The sequence below is a fragment of the Chelonia mydas genome, chromosome 4, assembly GCF_015237465.2.
Source record: "Chelonia mydas isolate rCheMyd1 chromosome 4, rCheMyd1.pri.v2, whole genome shotgun sequence".
Lineage (NCBI taxonomy): Eukaryota > Metazoa > Chordata > Testudines > Cheloniidae > Chelonia > Chelonia mydas.
Window position 1 is genome coordinate 26,136,980 of NC_057852.1, and position 22,802 is coordinate 26,159,781.

The 22,802-nt window shown below is 41.2% G+C and overlaps 1 protein-coding gene across 7 annotated transcripts in view; it reads left to right on the forward strand.

The window, feature by feature from the left end:
* Positions 1-22,802, forward strand: part of BMPR1B (bone morphogenetic protein receptor type 1B) — a 349,709-nt gene that overhangs the window by 297,238 nt on the left and 29,669 nt on the right. For all 7 annotated transcript variants that reach the window (XM_007063008.4, XM_043545434.1, XM_043545433.1 and 4 more), the window contains one exon: positions 17,975-18,134. In XM_007063008.4, the coding sequence (XP_007063070.1) occupies positions 17,975-18,134 (160 nt within the window). The remainder of the gene's footprint in view (positions 1-17,974; positions 18,135-22,802) is intronic.

Genomic DNA, 22,802 nt, shown 5'->3' on the forward strand with positions numbered 1-22,802 from the left:
TTGTTGCTGACCATGGGTGGTTCTGAGCCAGTGATGCTGGAAATTATTCTCTGTATTCAGTTGCTAAACTCCTCAGCCATCTGCTCCCCTTTTTTGGAAGACTAAAATAAACAGATATTTGGTTGGTGGCCTGCAAAGCGAACTGTATATTAGGGGTGTTTCATGATAATCAAATTTATATCAAACTTGTTTGTTTGTGTCTGGACTCCTGTATTTCTATTTTGAATGCTTTTTCTTCAAATTTAAAAAAACAAAAACAAATAAATTCAGAACATAATATTGCCTGGAGTACTGAAAACTACACAGCACCTCAGACTGTGTACATAACACTAAATGCTTTAGTGCTTTAAAGTGTCAAAATGTTGCACTATATAAAGAAAAATCATTGAGAGAGGCCACTTACAATTCAGGAGATGTTCTTCTTTAACCTGTGTAGGCAGTGGGGTGGAGGAGAGAGGATGGCTGGTGCAATTGTTAGGGCACTAGCATATGTCATGGGAGACAGGGGCTCGAGTCCCTGGTCCTCCACACGTACGGGTAACGCGCAAGGCAAGTCACTTAGCCTCTCTCTCTGTCTCAAATCGCCATTGGTAAAATGGAGATAAAAAGTTCTGATTTCCCTCACAAGGGTACTGTGATACATTAAATACATTAAAGATTGTGAGGTGCTCAGACACTACGGTAAATGGGTACATATAAGTTTCTTTAAGTGTGTGTGTGTGTGAGAAGGATGATTTACTTGTTGCAATGCATCACTTCAGTTCCCTTACACAATGTATGCACTGTGATGCTGTACACACAGAATAGGAACTGAGCCAAACCTTTCAAATTTTGATGTAGTTTTAAACAGTTTCATTAGCCATTTCATTTCCCTTTTACATACTTCTATGCATCCTAATTCCAAAAGTAGAAGGAGTGAAATGCTGCAAGAGAATCTTGAAAGCATAGCAATGAGAGGTTGCTTTATGGCATTGTTGAGCCTGATCAGAAACCGAAAGTATGGGAAATGTCATCTTTAAGGAGTCTTCTAGCCCCGTCCCACTGACTAAATAGGTTTGGATACGCATCTAAATATTAGGATGCTTCATCAAACTGAATCCTTGAATGTTTACAGGTTCACCCACTGATACTCCTAATTACTGTTTCAGTTCTGAATTTCTGCACCTTGGTTGGATATTGTCATCTTGATCTCCTGGTGACGGGCAAAGACCAGATGTCCGTGCTGATTCTTATTGATTTGTCACCAACATGGGGCCAACGTGGATGTAATGAATTCTACTGCTCCTTAGCTCAATCCTCTCTCAACCTGCACTATCACTTTCAAGGCTGTGCTTGGCCACCTGTGGGACCCCAGTGGAGGGATAGTTGAGTAGGATACATTTCCCCAACTTGTCTTCAGGTGGATTTTCTGCTACTGTGGCTGTGTGGCAGGGTGTATTCCAGTTTCCACTTCTGTAGATGTTGAGTGAATCTGGCCCTTAGTTTATTGGCTTTTCTGTCCTGTGTAATTTGTTCGTCTTTCCCCAGGGGAATTTTAATTGTGATATTATTCTTCATGTAAAATGGATATTGCCCTGCACCTTTGAACGTTTTCCATGTTTCTGATGCTACACCTCTGAACTCTCAGCATTGGCAATGGTGGATTAACAGTGGTTCTCTGGTGTACGGATCCAGGTGTGGGTTTCCTCAGCTAGACTGGAGCAGCTGATAGTGGCATAGCAGAGCCAGGAGAGTAGCAGTAGGTGGCACTCTTCATGACTGAGTGATGATTGCTGCCTGCCTACTGCTGGAAAACCAGAATGAGAATCCGGGGAGAGATGGGAGGAGGAGAGAGAGGAGTGCCATCTCCATTTCCATCCATTCAAACAGAGTAATGTTATAGCCCAAAGAAATAAGGAGAGCAGTAAAAGGCACGCCTCAGGGACAAGTAAAGAGGAATGAGGATAACAAGAAAATACCATGGACTCAAGTGCCCCCTTTCCTGGCTCTTCTTCAGGTATTGTCAAAATGTCATATTAGGAGAGGGTGGTATGCCACAGTAACTCAGCACCTCCTGCACATGATAGACATTAAGTTGGCATACTGTAAACCCTACCAGATTGGCTTTGAGGAGCGTTCGGGGAGTATGGACTGACCAAGAGCAAGAATGAGCAGCATGGAGGAGGGCAGATTACACTACCAGTACCAGAAGGAGACTCAGTTTGAGCAAAGAGTAGCTTAAAAATATAGAGTGTGATCCAGGCTATTCGGAAAAGGGAAACTGAAATGCATCTGTGGACAATATAAATATATACGCGTTGGCATTTTGTATGGAAAGACACGTATTATTTGAATAAATGAGTTTGAGAAAGGACACATAGGCACTGACTCCGTGGGTGCTTCAGGGCTGGAGCACCCACAGAAAAAAAAGGGTGCTCAGCACCCACCAGCGAACCCCACCAATCAGCTCCTCCCCCACCTTCCCAGTGCCTCCCGCCCACCACGGATCAGCTGTTCAGTGGCAGGGAGGGGGCAGAACAGGGGCAGGGCACACTCGTGGGAGGGGGCAGAATGAGGTGGGAAGAGGCAGGGCGGGGTGGAGCCTTGGGGGGAGGGGTGGAGTGGGGGTTGGGCCTGGGGCAGAGCGGAGGTTAATCACTCCGGGAAAATGAGAAAGTTGGTGCCTGTGGGTGGTTTGCTTACAGATTTGATGCTGATGTTGCTTTGTAATATTTTTGTTTCTTGCCCTGCTCCAAATGTCTCTAATTCAAATTCAGAGTCATAATGTCAGCTGATGTAATTTAACATAACTCCATTGACAGGACTTAAGGATCTGACCCCTTATGCTTTTGTTCCAAGTTGTGGAGAACCTGGAAACTGGTCCTATACATTGTAATAAAGAGGAAACCAGAGTTCGATGCTTTAAAGAAATATATTTGCATTATTTTGCAGCTGCTCAAGTGATATAGACAACTCTAAATCCAATTATTTAAGGCCCAAATTGTGAAAAATCATATATCAGGAAATTTACAATGCAGTGGAATTACTTTTACCATAAATATATTATCATGATGAATACCTTAGAAATGTGTATAATGATGGTAACCTTAACTTTAAAGTTTAATGTGTTGGTGTCAATGCATTACTTTGCAATGATAAGGACTTTTCTGTATTAGCAGTGGCTAAACCCTTAATGGTGACTTTGGATAAGCCCCATATGTCTGAATGCTAATCCAAACCTAAGTTTTGAAGCTTTCCTATTCAGTTCCTAGTAACCACCTTGGTTCTTTCTTGTAAGATTCACCGCTGTAACCTAAGCCTCCTCTGTGCATGCTCAAAGTTTCAGTGTCTTCCAGGAACATCCCTCTAGTCTTTGTCACATCACGTTCCCAAGGAATCCACCTTCATAAGGCCTGGCAATGTGTCTCCTACTTTTAAAGATCCGTATTTGTGTCCATCTGTCTCTTTCTCAGACGTACGAGACCTCTACTTTCATTTCTCTTAGCATATGGAGTGCTTTTGGTGTTTATAACCTCACAGATTGCATTGTACACCAGTGTCAATGAGAACTGAAAGTGGGGAGACACCAGCAGTTCAGTCTAGAGAAAGATGCTTCCAGCAAGTGGAGAGCTCCGTTCCTGAAAGGGGCAAAAAGTTGGAGGTAGGACTGCGTGGTGAGTAGACAGTCTTGAAGCTGGGAGTTTGGAGGTAATTGGATGGAAGGAGAAAAGAGGCAACTCTGGGAAGGACTTGGATGGGGAGTAAGTAAACGTGAAGATCTGTGATGGGAGACTGCAGTGAGGTAGTTAAATCCAATTTTGAAGTTCCCGGGGGTCTCTCTAACTTAATCCCATATTTTAAAAAAAAGTTTGGATTCAGTTCAGAAAAAGGTTTGATGTTCAGTACAGTTATGATAAGAGAGAGTTGTCTCATCCCTGGTGAGCATAACTCTGAAATGTTGTGGGGTTTTGTTAGTGTACGTGTGCCCTGAGCATTGGACGGGCAAATTTTTATGCAATCAAAATAAGTGAAGTGATAGTAGAGGGAGGATCACTGAAACCGAAGGAGAGCTAAATAAATATCACTGTACACTTTTACCTGTTGATTTTATTTATTACACTGCTGTAGTTTTGGATGTGGCCTGTGAAGCGTTATTAACCTTGTGCCTTTTATCAAATCAATAGATGACTAACTGCAGTAGGACTCATCATGTGAGGTGCTGAGTAAACTCAGCTCTCATTCAAGTAAATGAGAGTTGAGAGCGCTCTGTACTTCACAGGAGGTGCTCAGCATCTTGAAGGATTGGCCCCTGCACACTAGATTTGTTAGGCACCTGGATTCTGTCTTTTCTTCCAGGTTGACACTTTCCTGGGAAAAACTAGTTTAGGACAGGGTACTGGCAAACACTGGTGTAAACCAGGAAACTGAGAAAAATAAAATTCTGATTAGAATATACTAATGAAAATTGCTGAAAAATATTTCGCAATTTCAGAATATTTGTGCAGTAATATGATCTATTTAATTTGAATTAAAGGAAGTTAAAATAAAACAAAAAAGAGCCTCAAACTAAAGTGATGTGCTGTTGCCTGGGCTACTTCAAACTGAAACGTCTGAATCTGGGGGTTGCCCTTCTTTTGTTTAGCAATGAAAATTACAGGTTGGTGCTGGAGACAAAGAAGGGGGATTCCCAGATTCAGACGTTTAAGTTTCTGTGTGAGGTAAACTGCCAGACTAATTGTCCAGTCCAGTACTCCATCTCTTGATCTGGCTGGCTAGAATGCAACTTCTGCAAATGACCTCAGTGAGTCGTGACTCAAGGCAAAAGATTTCAGCATGAGTAAAGGTGGAAGACCCCTTGACCTAACTCATGGCTATGTTGAGAAAGTTCATGAAGATGGTAGAGAGAGCCTTCGACGCAGAAATTGCGAAGAAAAAGTAAATGGGAAGGCAAGACCATATGAGGAAACACTTTACACAATGCAGTGGAAAGAACAGAGGCGTGCCAGAACCACTGACTTTGGCTAAACCTGTGCAAGTATTAGAATCAGACTGAGGATGAAAGTGCTGATAATACTGCATTGCTATTGCCAAGTACATCAAAGAAAGCCTGATCCAGGTCAGCCAAAGACAATGAGGAGGAAGTATCACGGTTTTTGGGTTCCGGGTTATGGGCTTTAGTTGAGAGTGATGCATTTGCTCTTGGGAAAACTAGCAACTTTGTAACATTCATTTCGTAAAGGAAATAAGCCTAAAATGTTTCTTTGGAAAGGCTCCCCTGGGTAACCGACGGGAGCAGTACATTTTCTGAATGTGTAGACGTTGATTGTTTTAATTATTGTGCTCCAAGGTTGGAATTAGATTAGATACTGAGGAGCAGAAATCAAAGTGTCATTTCGGGGAGTATAACAATTAAGTGCAAAGTGCTGTAAGCAATTTGCTGTGGGTGAAGTGTCAGATGTTCTCAGATGAATATCATCAAGAAAAATGTTGATTACTTGAAGCAGCCATACAGTTATAGACTAGTTTGCGGTGATACAAGCTATTTATTGGATTTAAGAGATGCAGTACATAAATGATCTTTCAATGTAAATCTGTTTCCAGGCATAGTTGCTCGAGGATTAGAACTTTTTTTTTCCCCCAACTAAATGATTTCTAGGACTTACTGTGAAGAATATTAAGCTGTAATTTTGTTATAAAGCTTTGTAAACTACTAATGTACGTCACAGGTTGGGGGACTATATACAGTGATTTATAGGTGCAGAGCCAGGGAAACCCCTCTCCTAAACTAGTGTCTCTTCCTTGTCTCTAATTAGTCTGTACTTTCCAGCAAGGAGCTATATCTTCCTCTGCACTATGTCTTTTTTCTGCAGGTAGCTTTGTCATTTGATAACTATATTGTGGTGTATTGTGTCTTAGTTCACAACCTGAAGGCCTATTTTGTGGATGTTCCCATTCTAGGCATTTCACAGATAAATCACTGATTGTATGCCGCACCATTAAATAAACCATATTGTTTTCAGCTTGCGTTTTTAATATTACCCAAAAAGTAAATAAAAGAGAAATTGAAGAAAGCTTGATGCCTTGCGATTGTGGGTTTTTTTATTGGAAAATCTATGGTGTTAAATACTGTGAGAGATAGACCAGGGAATTATGGTATATATCGCATGTAGTTTAGCAGCGTGAAAAGAGGCACTGCAAAGAGCTGTCCAGAGAGAGTGGGACGACAGTAGAGCTTTTCACACGCACACATCAGAGGCAGCTTGTAACCATCTGGGAACGGTAATGAATACTGTATTGGTCAGAAACCTTTTTTTTTTTTTTAATTCTGGGGTTTTCTTTTTCTTTCACCTTTTTTACTGTCATATGCTATGTATTCTGAGGATAGCTTTGTGCTTGGCTGGAATAATAGTGCTTGCTAGCTTACAATCAAAGAGCATACTGAGAAAAACAGCTGAGCTGTATTAGGCAATCACCACTGGGACTACATTTCTTCACTGCTGAATAACACATCACAGGGGCAGGATTAGTACGGTGCTGTGTTTTGTTAGTGGAACCCCCGAGCAGCTCTGTGCCTCCTCACCTGACTCTCATCCAGGGGGAATCTGGCATTGATATAACAAGCATATGGAAATTGAATGTAAGTGAAAGGGTCAGCTTTTCTCTTACAAAGCTCTTTTTAAAAAAAAAAAAAAAGAAAGAATGGTTTCAGCTGAATTCTAAAGAAGTTTTCAGAGTTTGGCCGCTTTTTGAAAAAAGGAAAAAAGTTCAGTGGTTTTTGACAAAAGGTCAGACATGGAAACAAACATGACAAAAGGTCAAACATGATTAGAGAATGCAGCTTAGTTTAAGTGGCATGTAGATGCAGACTTATCCCATGGGGCAAAGGGTAGACAGGTACTTATTATACATGTGTTCTTACAACTTTCTCTGTAGTTTCTCTGTGAACTTTCCTAACGAGAATTATATCGTTAAGATCTTAAATATTTTAAATGCAGACTCTTTTCAGAATCAAAATCTGTTAGTTCTGTGGTGAAGTACTTCTGAGAGTTCAAATGACCTTCATTTTGAATTTTAGTGTATTGCCTTCGAATATATGTCAGACCACTAAGAAACAAACAAGGTTATCCATCCACGCTTTCATTAGCACTATATATGAAAAGGGAGTGAGATCAATTTAAACAAAGAATATTGTAAAAATTCCAGAAAGTTGTGCCTTTCACATTCTGGTACAGAAGAGTCCAGGTGAGAGAGATTTTTAAAGGACATCATAACTGGAACTCAGGCTGGCAAAAAAATGAAATATTTTTGTCTTTGTTCCTCAAAAACTTGCTTTTTCATTCATCTGTTTCTGTACATTTAAAAACCTTTCTAACATGAAAGGATTTATTAATAGTAATTATTAGCTGTTGCAATGCCATGGTAGTTTGTATTTTGTTGATGCTTTACAGTGTTTGGAATTGTTATGTTTAGCCATAGTAACAGGTGAATTTAACAATGGATTCTCTTTTAAAGGAACATTATCATTATAATGTATGTGAGGAGAAAGGGATGTGTCTGGAAAATAAAATAAATATTAAACGTTACCTAACGCGTTTCATAATAATACTATACATTATTTAAACCTTAGATAATTTTGCAATTTTATTTATTTTTTCTCCCTGTAAGCTGTTTTTATTTTATATTTCTGTTTGGCTGGATAATGAAAATAGACCAGTCTTATAACTTTTGTTTATGATCTTTTTTAAGTAGCAGTGCTAATTATAGGAAACTATTACTCAAAACTTACAAATTGCTTTTTCTCTATAAGCCTCAAAGTCCTTATAAAGATTAAGTAAGACTTCTTTATTCCAATGTTCCAGATATGGAAACTGAGGGGCAGAGTGCTCTTAGTTAGCCAGTGAGTCAGTGGCAGAGATGAGGTGAACACATATCTCCTGACTTTCGATTAAGTGTTTTAATCAGTGAAATCAGTGAGGCTGATCTGCGTGTGCTATGCACACCTTGACTCTGATATTCTGCTCTCTTGCAATATGTGTGAGGACGCAAGATGTGCACAGGACACTGATAACAAATGTTATTTCATAACATTTCAAAGTATGACTCTTAGTCGGAATTGATTAAAACCAAAGTGAAAAAGACCAGGCTATTTTAATGTTTTAAATGAAGTGAGAGACTGATTGATATCCGTGAAAGATCTACTCACTTAAATACAGCAGAATGGGGAGTGAACGTGAACATAGACCATTCAGACCTAACTTTTGCTGCATGGTCCTATAATTTTCTATTGCACAAAGTCAAGCAGGCCTCTATCGAGATTTGTAGAGTTTCATTGTGTCTAGGCTGATTTTTGGTTAGAAGTTTTGAATCCCTGCGTAACTTGCTTCCTTTTTCTTAACATCAGGGAGTGAAAATGCTGCTTATTGTATACCTCAAAAGACTTGCTTGCATTAGTTTAAAAAAAAATCTGGGAAGCAGACTGTTGAAACAGTGTCTTCCTCTGAATAAAGCCAGAACCCCAAACTATGGCAGTCTGCCAGAAGAGCCAGTTGATTCCTTGATGTTATTGTCAGAAGATGCAGGGCTGTGAATGTGCTTCCACTCCAGCATAGCCGAACTGAACAGATGCACTATGGTTTTCAAACACAGAAATGCTTTTAGGCTGCTCGAATACTTCTAGCAAATTATACCCCTGCTGTCTGTGGTCAAAATTGATTATAGTTGTTTCATGTGTGCAATTAATTTTGGTGTGTAATAGAGCAGCTTTCCCCAGAGTTGAAGCTTGATGTGGGGTAGCTTTCTGTCAAACGGAGTAAGTCCGTGATACTTGCTCTTGAATTCACCCATCTTTTCAGCCAGAGATACGTTTTGTACCTCAGCCCTCACTGACTACTTAAAGATTCTTTTCCTTGCTTGCTGTTTCCACACATTCAGTTCAGAGGATGGTTATAATAGGAGGTAAGAGAATGACACTTTTATTGCATGTCAAAAAGCAGCATCCCTGTTCAGCATGTGTGTGGTTAGCCCAACAGGAACTGTAGTCAGTTCAATTCACTCCCTCTTTTGGCAGCTAAACAGTACACTAATTTAGACTGTTAGTTATTCAGTTACTTAAAACACTGACTTGCTAGTTGGTCTGGTGACTTGGCAGGGTGGCATTTGCCTCCGAGAAGTTAACATTTTTGCAAATGGTTGAGCAGCTAATTCAGCAGCATGTGGAAATTTCAGTGCGTCACTGAAGTCCATGAGATTTTGGGGCGTTGGGTATCTCTTTCCCACCAAATAACTCATCACACTGTGTTGGTGTTCCCTGGAGAGATGAACTGATCCACCCACCCAACTCACTCACAGCTATGTACGCTGACAGCTTAAGTCGGTATAAGTTATGTCGCTAGGGGTGTGAGTAAGCCACCCCACCACCCCCCGTGTGAGAGAAGTTAAACCGAGCTAAGGGCCGGTGTGGACAGTGCTGCTCCTGCCGACACAGTTACCACCGCTCGTGCGGCCTGGAGTAATTAAGTCGGGGGGAGAGCTCTCTCCCGTCAGCTTTGAGTGTCTGCACTAGTAGCACTACAGAGGCACAGCTGCATCGGTGCAGCTGCCTCCCCATAAGCTCTGTCGTGTACCTGTAGCCTCAGTCACCGAGGGAAGGGGCAGTGAGAGTTCTGGCAAATAGGGATTGTGCAAAGATTCAGGATGAATTAATCGGAGAGCCAAATTTCAGAAATGTCCTGTACATTTACAGTGTCAAGCGTATGTGTATAATCACTTGCGTGCACAGAGGACACAATTTGTGTCAACTAAGGTATTTAAATTCTGCATGCATGAATTTCGCAGCTGGCTTGGGATTCATTTGAAAATATGTTCTTAGGTGAGGTGAGATGAAACAACTCATGTCATGGAACTGAAAAAGAAATGTATCAAATATAAATCTGGTTCAAAAAGGCCTTGTTACTCTGCGGTGTGGTCTGAACTGATACTGTATTTTAGTTCTAACCATGAACAGCTAAAATAAAATTAGTTGAAAGAGCAGTGACACTTACGAATAATGTCAGTGCAGTGTTTTGTAAGCTTGGCACATACGTGTCGTCATTATATTTTAATACGGAGCGATAGTCTCTGCTTTTTTGGGGGGGAAATCCAGTTAATATTTTGATTTTGTAGTTAGTATTTTCTCCTGAATACTAGTGAGATGTCCTGGATCACTTTTTAATTGGAATCGGGAAGAGGAGCTATGATGATTTATCAGTTGTATGGAACAAGAGCAGAGGTTCAAGGTCCTGTATTACTTTTGCACTCAAATGTCATTGTCTTAACGCCTTTGCCAATTGGTATATCATCATCTGAAATGATAATCAGTAAAATGCTGTGATGTGCTCATTGCAATCTTTGATGTTTCCTTAAGATCAAATATCAAAGCATAGTTTAGTAGCAAGAGCATCGGGTTGCATTATTTCTTGTCTATATTTTCTTCGCTTGCTGGCGTTCAGAACAGTTTTCAGGACTCTGCTTGCAGTGATATTTATTTAATCTGGAGATAGTGGCATTCGGAATTTGCTGTGTGACCCTGCCAACACATTGGGAAAGGCATCAGGAGTTGCAGCTTGAAAATAGAAATAACTACAGCTTTTTCTTCAAGTGATGGTCTCTAGGGCTATTCTACTGTGGGTACACATGCGCTCCATGCTACTGAGATCGGAAGCAGTGTCCACAGGTCTGTGCCTGTGCCCTTCTCCTCCTCTTGCTCCGAATTGAGGGCGTAAGGGGCACTGCAGGCCAACTGTGTCTCCAGTTCCTTTCTAGTGCCCCGTGGTCTGAGACAGTGGCTTTCCATGTCTGCAGCATTTTCTACCTTCTTCAACATTTTACGTGTAAATAATTGTGAATAGTCCCTTTTTTGCTACTTTTTAGATAGTTTTAGATAGTTTCTTAGTATTTAGCTAGTCAGGATAAGTTTGGGGCTTGAGGGTCCGTCCCCTCACCCCATACAGAGTGACTAGTGTGCTCAAGATTCTGGGATCCAGGAACTCTCTCTCCTGTACCCTGGCCTTCCTTGTCAGCAACAACTACCAAAAGTGTCTCTATTGCCTCGGGGAAACTAACATCTGCTCTAAGTGCAACATTTGTTGATCCTTTGCTAGCAGAACTCACCAAGCCCATGACTATAGGCTCCAAAGATTTCTTGTGGATGGTGCCCCATTCTGACTCGGTTGGGCAGACACTCCTGTACGATGGACAGAGGCACCGAGAAGCATGCTTCCGAGCACGGTGACTTTTGATTCTGGGGATGATCGGAGTAGAGCTGAAGAGTCCTCCACACGGGAACACTGAGAGGGTAGAAAACATTTTCATCAGAGATGAGAGAAACCCCCGTCCTGGTCCACCTCCAAGAAAAAGACCTCTTCGTCACACCATCAAAGTCAGGTGAGACTCTTCACCCTGGAACACGAGGCTCATGAGCACATAAGGGGCACGGTACCAATCCTCCAGCTCCGAAAAGCAAAAGTACTCCAAAACCAACACCATCTGCACAAGTGGGACCATCCACAGTACCAACAAAAGAAGAGCACCAAGTGCCTCCTACATCAGTGGTATTGGCGCACTGCAATAAAGAATCATCAAGATAGAGAACTTTAACCAAGCCAATTCCACTGCTGTGAAAGGACAGAACCTCCACACCTCGCCATGGCTGGGTAGAAATACATTGCCACTGAGGGTATCCTCCTCCTCCCAGATCTGGAGTCTGCCATCCTCTTCGATCCAGTCCTCACAAGAGAGATCATAACACCCCCAGTCCAGGGAGGATGTGAAAGAGAGTTACTTTCCAGTATCTTCCACTAGCCATGGCATCACAAGATTCATGATACCAATGGCACTGCCCATGGAATTGGAACCAACTTTTCCCTCCTTGGATGGATCTGACATTGGTGAGAGAGTATCACTATCTCTGCCAAGGCAGGAGGTTTGCCCAGATAGAGGATCCAGAGTCTGTTGGGTTCTCTCCCATTTTTATAAGACAACATACCCCTCTTGGGACCAATAGAACCCTGTGCTCAACCATTACTCAGCCTCTGTGACTAGCATTACTGGGGACCTTGGTACCTGTAGATGTGTTATCCTGAGTTGGTACAATCCCAGTGAGTAGAGGAACCTGAACCCCCTCCGGAACAAATGGATGAGGAGAACAGACAGATAGTTCTGATGAGGCTGTCATCCTCATCCCCTGATGAGCGGTTGTATGGCCTTGCCTTCTCTGCAAGTGTTTGCAAGTAATTCCAAAACCTGTTAAGGAAGGTCGCTGACACATGGAGAAAGTGCAAGAGACACTCCAAATTCCTCAGCATTCTGTGGAGTGTCACTCCCCATTAATGAAACCATCTTAGAATTGTCCAAGGTGGTCTGGCATGCCCCAGCCAGATGCACTCCCACCCCAAAAGGGATAGAAAAGAAATACTTTGTTCCAGCCACAGGATCAGAATTTATTTATACACCTTGTCCCAAACTCCTTAATAGTCCAAGCAGTCACTGAAAGAAGATAGCAACATCCACCCCTTCTGATAAGGAAGGTAAATATTTGGATCTGTTTGGAATATTGTTACTTCAACCAGCCTGCGGTGCCACATAGCAAATTGTCAGAGTACTAATGTCTAAATACAATTTTATTAATTATTCCATATTCATGGAATTCACTGACAGTCTCCTGCAGGAGGATAGAGCGCAGTTCCAAGCACTTATTGAGGAAGGTGAATTGATTGCCAGATCATCCCTCCAACCTTCAATGGATGGAGATAACACGGAAACCTGATGGATGGTGAAAACTATTGGCATGCCTACAGTGTTATAGCTTCAGCCCTCCGGATTCCCCAGGGAAGTCCAACGTACCGTGCTCCCTTCAAATCCTCCAGTCAGTTCCGTGTGAAGTTGAATGATTCATTACGCTCATTGAAGGACTCAAGGACAACCCTCCGCTCACTGGAGATCTATACCCGAGCACCAATCTGACCTTTCAGTCCTAATCCTCAGAGGAACCTGCACAACACCTTCAAAAGATGAGTGTGGGCATTTAAATTCTTAACTCTGCTTAAAAGCCATAGACTTCACAGAGATGCTGGTTTTCTGCCTCATGGCAACAATTTGTAACAAACCTTGGTGCCTACTTAACCCTCCTTTGTCCTATGACTGAAGAGGTGTTAAATGCCACTTCATCTTAAGTGATTTCCTATAACATGTGTAAATATCTTTTGATTAACGATCTGTCCCACCTTGTATTTAGCTGTGACACTCTGGTTACCTTCTCCAGATTTGAGGAAGAGCTCTGTGCAGCTCGAAAGCCTGTCCTTCCACCCACAGAAGCTGGGCCAATAAAAAGATATTAACTCACCCCCCTTATCTGTCTCATATCCTGGGACCAACACAGCTACAGCATCACAAACGATATTTGTGTCATGACTTTTTTTGATAAAATATGATCTATGCAAAGAGAGAGAAATCCAAAATTGATGACTTCAGTAGGAATTTTGCCTGAGTAAGGACTGCAAGAACTTGTGAACAGCACAGCCAATAAGCCTAGGAAACAAAATGTCATACAACATAATCCCAAACATATTTCCACTGACAATCCAACATACCAATATTCCATCAGCTGTATACCAAATTAAATTAATTGTCAAGTAAAATGCATTACAACCTTAAGTTTGGTCTTCGTAATACTGTATCATGTTATTTGAAAAGGGAGGATTATTTTTCTTCTTACGAAATTTAATTTACTCAGTTTTTTAATCAAAATGTGTGGTACTTAACGTGACCTTTTTTCAGTTTTTTGGCAACCGTGAGTATCGGATGATGGAAGCCTGTTCGTCATTCTCTTTTTCTTCTTCAGTATATGATCATCACCAATAAAATCTCATCAGCAATACTGTGGCTTTTCTGTTACCTCTTTACTTTTATATGCAGTATATCAGGCTGTGCTGAGGCATACTTTATTACAACTTCCCTTTAAGAGCTGCGTTGTCATAGCTGATTATTTGCCCCCCCCCACCCCCAAAAAAAAAATCATGTGGAAATTCTTTTATCTGATGACTGACTGTAAAGAACAGTGAGTTAGCGGTTATCAATTTCCCTTTCCCATAAAACAATCATTTCAGTGCTGTAATGTTGGTCTGTTCAGATGTAATCATTCTGCAGTACATGCAGTATAGGTGTTATGTGATTTTTCATATTTTAATAAAAATAGACATTTTATAACATTGAAGCTGAAAAATAATCTAGTAAGTGAATGGGCAAGTGCAGGATTTAGAAAAGTTAGAAGTTTTGTGTTATATTTCTTGAGACCTTAATTAATTCATTAGGTTTTAGGTCGTTGCTGGATTCACTGAGAGTAGCTGTTCTAGATCAGAATTGACTGATGTCACTCCGTATTGCTGTCTGCACATCAGTCTCCTGCCCAGTGGATTGTCTTCAAATATTTGTGAGGAAAGGAAAGACATCAGGTTGCATTTATAGTGAAGAAGGCATTTACTTGTGTCAAGGTTCCTTCCCCACTCTGAACTCTAGGGTACAGATGTGGGGACCTGCATGAAAACCTCCTAAGCTTACTTTTACCAGCTTAAGTTAAAACTTCCCCAAGGTACAAATTATTTTACCCTTTGCCCTTGGATTTCCACTGTCACCACCAAACTTTATCTGGGTTCCTGAAAAAACGGAGTTTGGACACGTCTTTCCCCCCAAAATCCTCCCAACCCTTGCACCCCACTTCCTGGGGAAGGTTTGGTAAAAATCCTCACCAATTTGCATAGGTGACCACAGACCCAAACCCTTGGATCTTAGAACAATGAAAAAGCATTCAGTTTCCTTACAAGAAGACTTAATAGAAGTAAAAAAAAAATCATCTCTGTAAAATCAGGATGGTAAATACCTTACAGGGTAATTAGATTCAAAACATAGAGAATCCCTCTAGGCAAAACCTTAAGATACAAAAAAGACACACAGACAGGAATATTCATTCTATTCAGCACAGCTATTTTCTCAGCCATTTAAAGAAATCATAATCTAACACATACCTAGCTAGATTACTTACTAAGTTCTAAGACTCCATTCCTGTTCCGTCCCCGGCAAAAGTATCATACAGACAGACACAGACCCTTTTTTTTTCTCCCTCCTCCCAGCTTTTGAAAGTATCTTGTCTCCTCATTGGTCATTTTGGTCAGGTGCCAGCGAGGTTACCTTTAGCTTCTTAACCCTTTACAGGTGAGATGATTTTTCCTCTGGCCAGGAGGGATTTTAAAGGGGTTTACCCTTCCCTTTATATTTATGACAACTTGTCTAAATTTGATAGCTTCAGAGATATCTATGATATTTAATTGTTCCAGACCCATTATTTATGTTCGACTTAAAACATTACCATTTTGTAATTTTCACCATAGACAAGCTCTGGCTGGCTAGTAGATACATCCAGAAAATGTCATGGTTGATTAAATCAGAGCCTAGTGTTTTCACTCAGTATTACTCTTAATATTTTTCTTTAGATTTCCTGCCCCATGAGCCAGATGTCTGAAAATATTTGACTGGAACATTGTAAAAGTTGATTCCTTATCCACAAATAACAATGAAATATAGTCACAAAACCTGCTTTGTGATTGCTTGTTGAAAGAGGACTTAGTTCCCACAAAGGGAACATTTATCGTGTTAATTTGTTGGATGTAGGCTGGATCTAAAAATATGATAACTACAAATGTAACTCTTTTAGAGAAACAGAAGCAGATCATAATGCAAATATAATTTATTTTAATCTTAATTATACTTAATATTAATCATAGCTACAGGAAAGTAGAGAATACATCAGATGCAGTGAATTCCTTGTGTAAATTGGTTTTAATTTCCGATTTTGCTAAGATTAAAAAAAAAAAAAAAGCAGCTACGGGAGTCTGGGGAAGCCAGGTGTATTGTGCACCAAATGCAAATGTTTTATGTTATTGATGCTTCACAATGAGTTTTCGGTTTGACTTTCAGCAGGGCCGAATACTCAAAGCTCTCATGGGGTTCAGTGAGATGTGAGGGTGTTGAGCACCTTCCAAGATCAGGCCATTAATGTATATTCCATGTGTCTTTTAATGTACATTCTGTGGGCCTTTGTTTCTATTTCACACGCATTACATTGGTGGTTGAATTCAAATGTTTTTCATGATGGCGATAGTGTGATATTTTCTGCCATACTCCGTGGAGGTGAAACTGGAATGGGAGGGCTATAATCTCCCCAAATCTAAAGTTTTCTCTCTAGATCAGTGGTTTTGGGGCATTTCACCATCAGCTCACACTTTTATCAAAGCTTATGAGCTCAGAACCTTTTTTCCCAGTTTGCTGAAGACTATGTTCATTTATATCACCCATTAATGAATTAGGAGAACATTAAAGCTTGTACAGCAATCATAGTTGTTTTCTGGACAGGTTTCATTGAGATGGAAAAGCTAAGCTCTGTGTGCAGAGTTTATCCAGGTACAGAGGGATTGACCCAGTCTGAAACCTGAAAGCGCCCAGAGTGTCCCATGAGGAGACTGGGCCTAACGGGGGTAAAGGTTGAGGGGGATAGCCCTATGGTTCCTGTCCCTCTAGCCTTTTACCCCTTCACCCTCTGCCATCTTATTCTATCCCTATCACCTCCTCGCCATTAAAGTCTGAGGCAACTACTTTCTGCCACCCCTCCTCTGCTTCCTCCTCAGTTTTTTCTGCCCAGCAACTCCACACTGGCTGGACACCAGTGGAGGGGGCAGAGGAGGAAAGCTCGTCTCCCTGTCCTGTCCTCAGTTGCATCACAGCTACCCGAGTGGTAAGGAATAGTCACTGCAGAGGAAACTCTGCTCATTCCCTGCTGGAGGCGTGAGAAAAAGTGTTTGGTTGGATCTGGAGAAACAGACCGGGAATCAAAACTATGAAAATGCACATGGTTTTTAAAGATGGTAAATAAAAAAGTAAGACAAGAATGTGTGGGGTTTATCCAGATGCTGTCTAAACTCCACAGATTGAGGGAGTTGGCTCTAGTCTAGTTGACACTTGAAAGAGATTACAGGCGGGGCAGGAGGGAGAAAATTAAAAGTAAGAAACTGCCAATGGTGGTTTTAATGCCGAGCTAATTGTTTTGTCCTTGAGACTGAAATTCTAAGTCTATGTTAGTTTTAAGAGCTGCGTGAGTAGTACTGAAAAAGAGAAAATCTTTTGTCCATTCCCCCCCCCCCCAAAAAGACAGAGCCCTAAATCACGTCATGCTTGCTGGTTTGAGAAGGGATTAATAACCTCCGTAAGGCTTGGAATTGTTCATCCTAAAGTGCAGTCATACTCTCTAGTTACTATATAAAAACTGGCACTTTCTTACATAATAGATGACACTGTATATAATTAAAGGAATATTTCCTTGCTTTTGGTGACAAAAATAAGTTGTTTTTAACATTTTTTTTAATTGAAGAGGCAACATAAATTTGGGAGAGGGAGCTGGATTCTATTCCATCCACTCACCATCAATAAACTATTACTAAAATTACGGGACCAAACCTTGCCCTCTCTGTTGCAACTGTGCAATTCCACTGAAGGTAGTGGGGCTGTTCAGGTACAACTGAGGCTTAAGTACGAAGACACCTTTGCAAAGGAGATTGCAATGGTGTAACCAAGTACGGAATTTGTCTTTCAGAATCTGGTACTGGTAATGATGGACCGAAAGACAGAGGGGGAACGGTTTGAGTCTCAGCTCCCACTTGAGGATGTATGGATGGCTGTTAGAAAATGTATACAATTAGCAAATTTGATATGGAATCATTGAGGCACAATAAACATAAAACCCCACAATTATATTTTAGAGTCATCTTTCAGCTTCCAACTGCACTTTAATCTCCAATACAAAACAAAGAACTGTGTAAAATTTTTGAGAGTAATCAAAAAAAATTGAGACTTGTTCAGAGTCTTGCACACTCCCCTCCCACCTGGAAACTTACATTTCTTCTTTCTTTTGTAGCCAGTGGTCTAGACAAACCGTATTTGCGGAGTTCTGGACAGTTGAACTTGGAGAACAGAAAGGAAGATGGTGAGAGTACAGCACCTGCTCCTCCCCAGAAGCCACTGCAGTGTCACTGCAATCACCACTGTCCAGAGGACTCAGTTGACAGCACCTGCAGGTTGATGGGACAACTTGTATTTCAGATATTTTGGGGGGAAGGTTATGTACAATAATCAACATTTTAAAACTTGGGTGCCTCAAGTTAGGCACCCCAATCTGTTTAGGCACCTTTAATACAATCAGTGTACAATTAAATGGGAGTGGTGGGCACTCTATAAATCAGCCCATTTTTATATAGATGCCTAAAGATAACTTGATGCATTCAGGTTTGAAAATTTAGGCCAATATGTATTGTAATAATTTGCATATGAGACATAGTTGAATTATGAATAGGTTATCAAAAAGTACAAGCCAAAGCTTATGTATGGATGGAGCAAACTGCTCTTCCCCCGTGCATAAGGACCAGCATTAAAGAAATTGTGCTTCTCCTGGAGTAATGTAAGGCATCGCCTCTTTGGAGGGTTAGTGCTTGCTAGTGGCTAAATAATGGCGCAATCTAGCCTGAGATGTATATGTGGTTAGCCTTTCTTGTAGCAACGTGAGGGGGAAATGCTGCTCTCAGATTGGTGTGGTGAATTTCAACTCTGTTGTTCTCTTTTCCCTGTATATGTGGAACTCTGAGTTCTGCTTCTGTAAGGAATGTGGAATACTGAAGATTTTGCAATTTAATGTTAAGTTCCTACAGCTTTTTATGCTCTCATCCAAGTCCGGTGGAGTATTGGGTATGCAATAACTATAGAACTGGGACATAGGTATATTACTGTGACTGGACATTCCAGTTGGGTATGCAGTTCCGTCTGAGGAGGTTACAGGGAGTTTGATATTTTAATACTGCTGGATTGCTTCTCAAGGCAAAGTGTTGTAAAAGAACAGGATAGGAGGAATCTCCAAGGTTGTTCAAGATGTTGGTAGAGATTTGGAGAGGGGTTTTTAAAAATAGTTGCTTCTCAGTTTGACACTATTCTGCACAGCCTGCAATTTCAAGACCTGTCAAGTTTAAAAGTGCCAAAGCTTTGATAAAAGCCTGGGATAGTATTTTTCTGTCCCACTTTCAGCTCCTCCTCCAGGTCCTAGCGCTCTGTCTAGAAGCAGCATTTAACCGCTATTGCATGGTATTTTGTTTTAAGGTTTAAAACTCCACACTTGGCTACCAGTTTGCAGGTTCTCTGCTGTGTGAATCAGCCATTTCCTGTTCATGTCTAAGGAGAGGCACTGTTTTTACACATGCCAGCTTTCACAGCAGAGGACTTATAAAGCAGTCGCTAAAAAGTTGCAGCTGATTAGAAAATAAGAAAACACAAAGGTGTCGGCTTTGGAAACGTTCAATTGGCTGATGTAAGTAAGCATCCCCACGACCAAGAAACAGAACCTGCCACCAAGCTAACACCTCATTAGCAGTGTAATGTAAAGTTTCTGAGGGTTCGTCTATACTTAAAATGCTACAATGGCAGCAGATGTGCTGCTGTCGCGTTTCAGAGTAGGCACTACCTACGTTGATGGAAGGGGCTCTCCTGTCACGATAGGTAACCCACTTCCCTGAGAGGCAGCAGCTAGATCAACAAGAATTCTTCCATCGACCTAGCGCTGTCTACACGGGGACTTAGGTCGGCTTAACAACGCTGCTCAGGGGTGTGAATTTATTACACCCCTGAGCAACATAGTTAAACAGGCCTAATTTTCTAGTGTAGACCAGCCTACGGTGATATCTACATGTAAAGTGCTACAGTCGCAGCACTGCAGTCTAGACCCTCACTACAACAATGGAAGGGGGTTCTCCTGTCCCTGTCGTTAATCTACCTCGTCTCTGAGAGGCGGTTGCTAAGTCGATGAAGAATCGTTCCTTCTGTTGACCTAGCACTGTCTCCACCAGGGGTTAGGTCAGGGGTTCTCAAACTGGGGGTCGGGACCCCTCAGGGGGTCATGAGGTTATTACATGGGGGGGTCGCAAGCTGTCAACCTCCACCCCAACCCCGCTTTGCCTCCAGCATTTATAATGGTGTTAACTATATTAAAAAGTGTTTTTAATTTATAAGGGGGGGGTCGCACTCAAAGGCTTGCTATGTGAAAGCGGTCACCAGGAAAAAGTTTGAGAACCACTGGGTTAGGTCATCATAGCTTCGTCTCTCAGCACAAATCCCACTCACAAACATCAGGATTTATTCAGAGTCCTTCCATGTCACACTTTTAAAACATATCCCTTTAGTTTTAAATCATAACGGGTAGCTGTTTTCAGCTATGTGTACCTAAAGCTAACCACTTACAAACAGTTTAAAAAAAAGTAAAATGCCAGAATATGATGTCATTTCAGCCTAAATGAGAGGGGAATTTAATGGTAAATTTATGTTCTGTTAACATGATTCTCACATTGTTAAACACCCAGTTGCAAAATCATCCTTATTGAAGTCACACCTCTTTGGAGCTTTATTTCCAGTTTTAATTAGGGTGTCAGGTGTTTAGTTTAAGCTGGAATTTACCTCACAAAACCTTCTTCTCCCTCCAGCCCAGCCCAGCCCTTCTACCCCTAAAATACTTTCATTTTCCCCCACCAGTTGCCGTTTCATATGTCATCTGAACACAGTATTCCTTGTTAATTTCACACTGAGCAGTGGCATAAAAGAAAAAATTGCGAAGCCAGTACCTGGACAATGGAAGTTTGTACCATATTTCTTCAACTACATTTCTCTTTAAAGATACCCTATGATTTATCAGCAATAAAGTAAAAATATAATTCAAAGGGACCTCTTTCCAAATATAATATAAAAGGACTCTTTTCAAGGATGACGATTTAATATTTGTACACCTCCCATCATTGTAGTAGCTATGTCTGAGCTCCAGGTGACACTGATTTTCCTTATATTTGCAGAGTCCAGTTACTTTTTAATATTTTTTCTTTCTAAAGTCTTCCATACATAATTCAGAATTAAGGAAGAGAGATACAAAGGGACCTCTGTATTGAGAAGGGTGCCCAGCCTCTGAAATTGGGAAGGAGTGAGTGAGCGAGCGACATTAGAGAGACGAGGGGGGTGAGGTAATATCTCCTAGTGGACGAACTTCTGTTGGTGAAAGAGACACACTTTCAAGCTACACAGAGCTCTTCTTCACATCTGGACGGAGGGATACTCAGGTGAAGGAGATAGAACTGAGAGAGATTGCTAGGTCACCAGTCAGCTGACTCTGTTGTAACCAGTTCTCAAGAGATTTGGCCGAGCCTACCCTGCTAAACTGGGGCTCCTTTTACTTTGGGACCCTCACACCGTAGAGCCTTTAATTTTCACCCTTTGCTGTAATCTGAATTGCTGTTTGCACATTGCAATGCCTTAAAACAATCAGGAACTTTCATTCTGCTTCTCTATAGATGATGTTTCTCCTTATCAGAGTTCAAATGAAGGAGATGCCACTGTGTTTGTGTGATGTATAGGTGAACTGATTCTGGTAAAATCTTCTTACAGTAGTTGAGTTAATTATCTACACTCTGTCTCCCCTAATCACCAAAAGGGCTTCCTATCTTTTATGAAATCCATCTCAGTCTCTCAGCAACCCTATCAGTCTGCTAGGTCGTTGGCTGCCTTCAGATCTCATGAGTTATGAGATTTCATTGTGCACAGAGTAGGAGCAGTGTATTCTAGGTCACCCCTAGCCCAACAATGCAAGTGAAATTTCATTAGATCAGCTGGCCAGAGCCCAGCAAAATTTCAGGCTTGAGACCCCTGTTTTTGGAACACTACCAAAGGCAGGGGACCTTTCACGGGTCAGGGAACTGATTTTCTGAAAGTTCAGTGAGAAAGCATTTCCAGGTGTATTCAAATTAAGACTCAGATATGGAGCACAGCCCTGTAGCAACTGCAGTGAGGTACAATATTGAATTTCCTTCTGAAAAAAGCAACCTGCTTCTCTGCCAGGAAATGTTGGTCCGCTTTGACAGGTATTTACTTGGGGTGGTATGACACTACTGACTGCCAAGCAGCTGTACTGTTATCCATCTGGATGTTTGTATAAAAATGAGGACATCTTGTGGCCACTTAAAAACGCTTCCAGGATTGTATTTCTTATACTTTTTGCAGGGACTACAACGTATGGGCATTACTTCCTTTTCAAGTCAGCATTCTAAAAGCAAGTGTCCATCAAATCCCTCAACTACCTGCTGCCTTCATAACAACTCTATAGTACTGTGAACAGTGGGCAATTTTATAGCGCACATGTTCAGCAATACTTTAGCCCTACAGATAAGTTAAGAACACGCTTAATTATTTTCTCTTAAAGCTAGTATGATTTTAACAATTAAAAAAATAATTACTGTAATTTATAGCAACAGTGGTGGCCCTTTTAAACACCTGGCAACTAAAATAAATGGCTACGGTTAGCTCCTTATCTACAGTATTCCTCTCCTACTTGCCTATATTTACTGTAGGTAATACCTTTATTACTCTAAACTGTGGGGTTATCCAACTGCAAATATTGACTTAGTTATCTAAGGCAATTGGCAAATTTTCAAGGGTCACCTTTATATTATGTAGTTAACAAGTCATTTGGTCTTGAAAATGATTGTTTTGCACCTAGATTTCAGAGACAGGTTAGGGTGCTTAGTTTCATGTTTGTCTTTGGGCTTCAGCATGAATTCCCTAGAGTCCGATAGGTTTTCAAGGCTATGGGGTATTGTGTATCCTTGTTACCTTACATTATCACAAAAGATATGCAAATGGTGTCAATCTAACTGAGGGGGACAGTG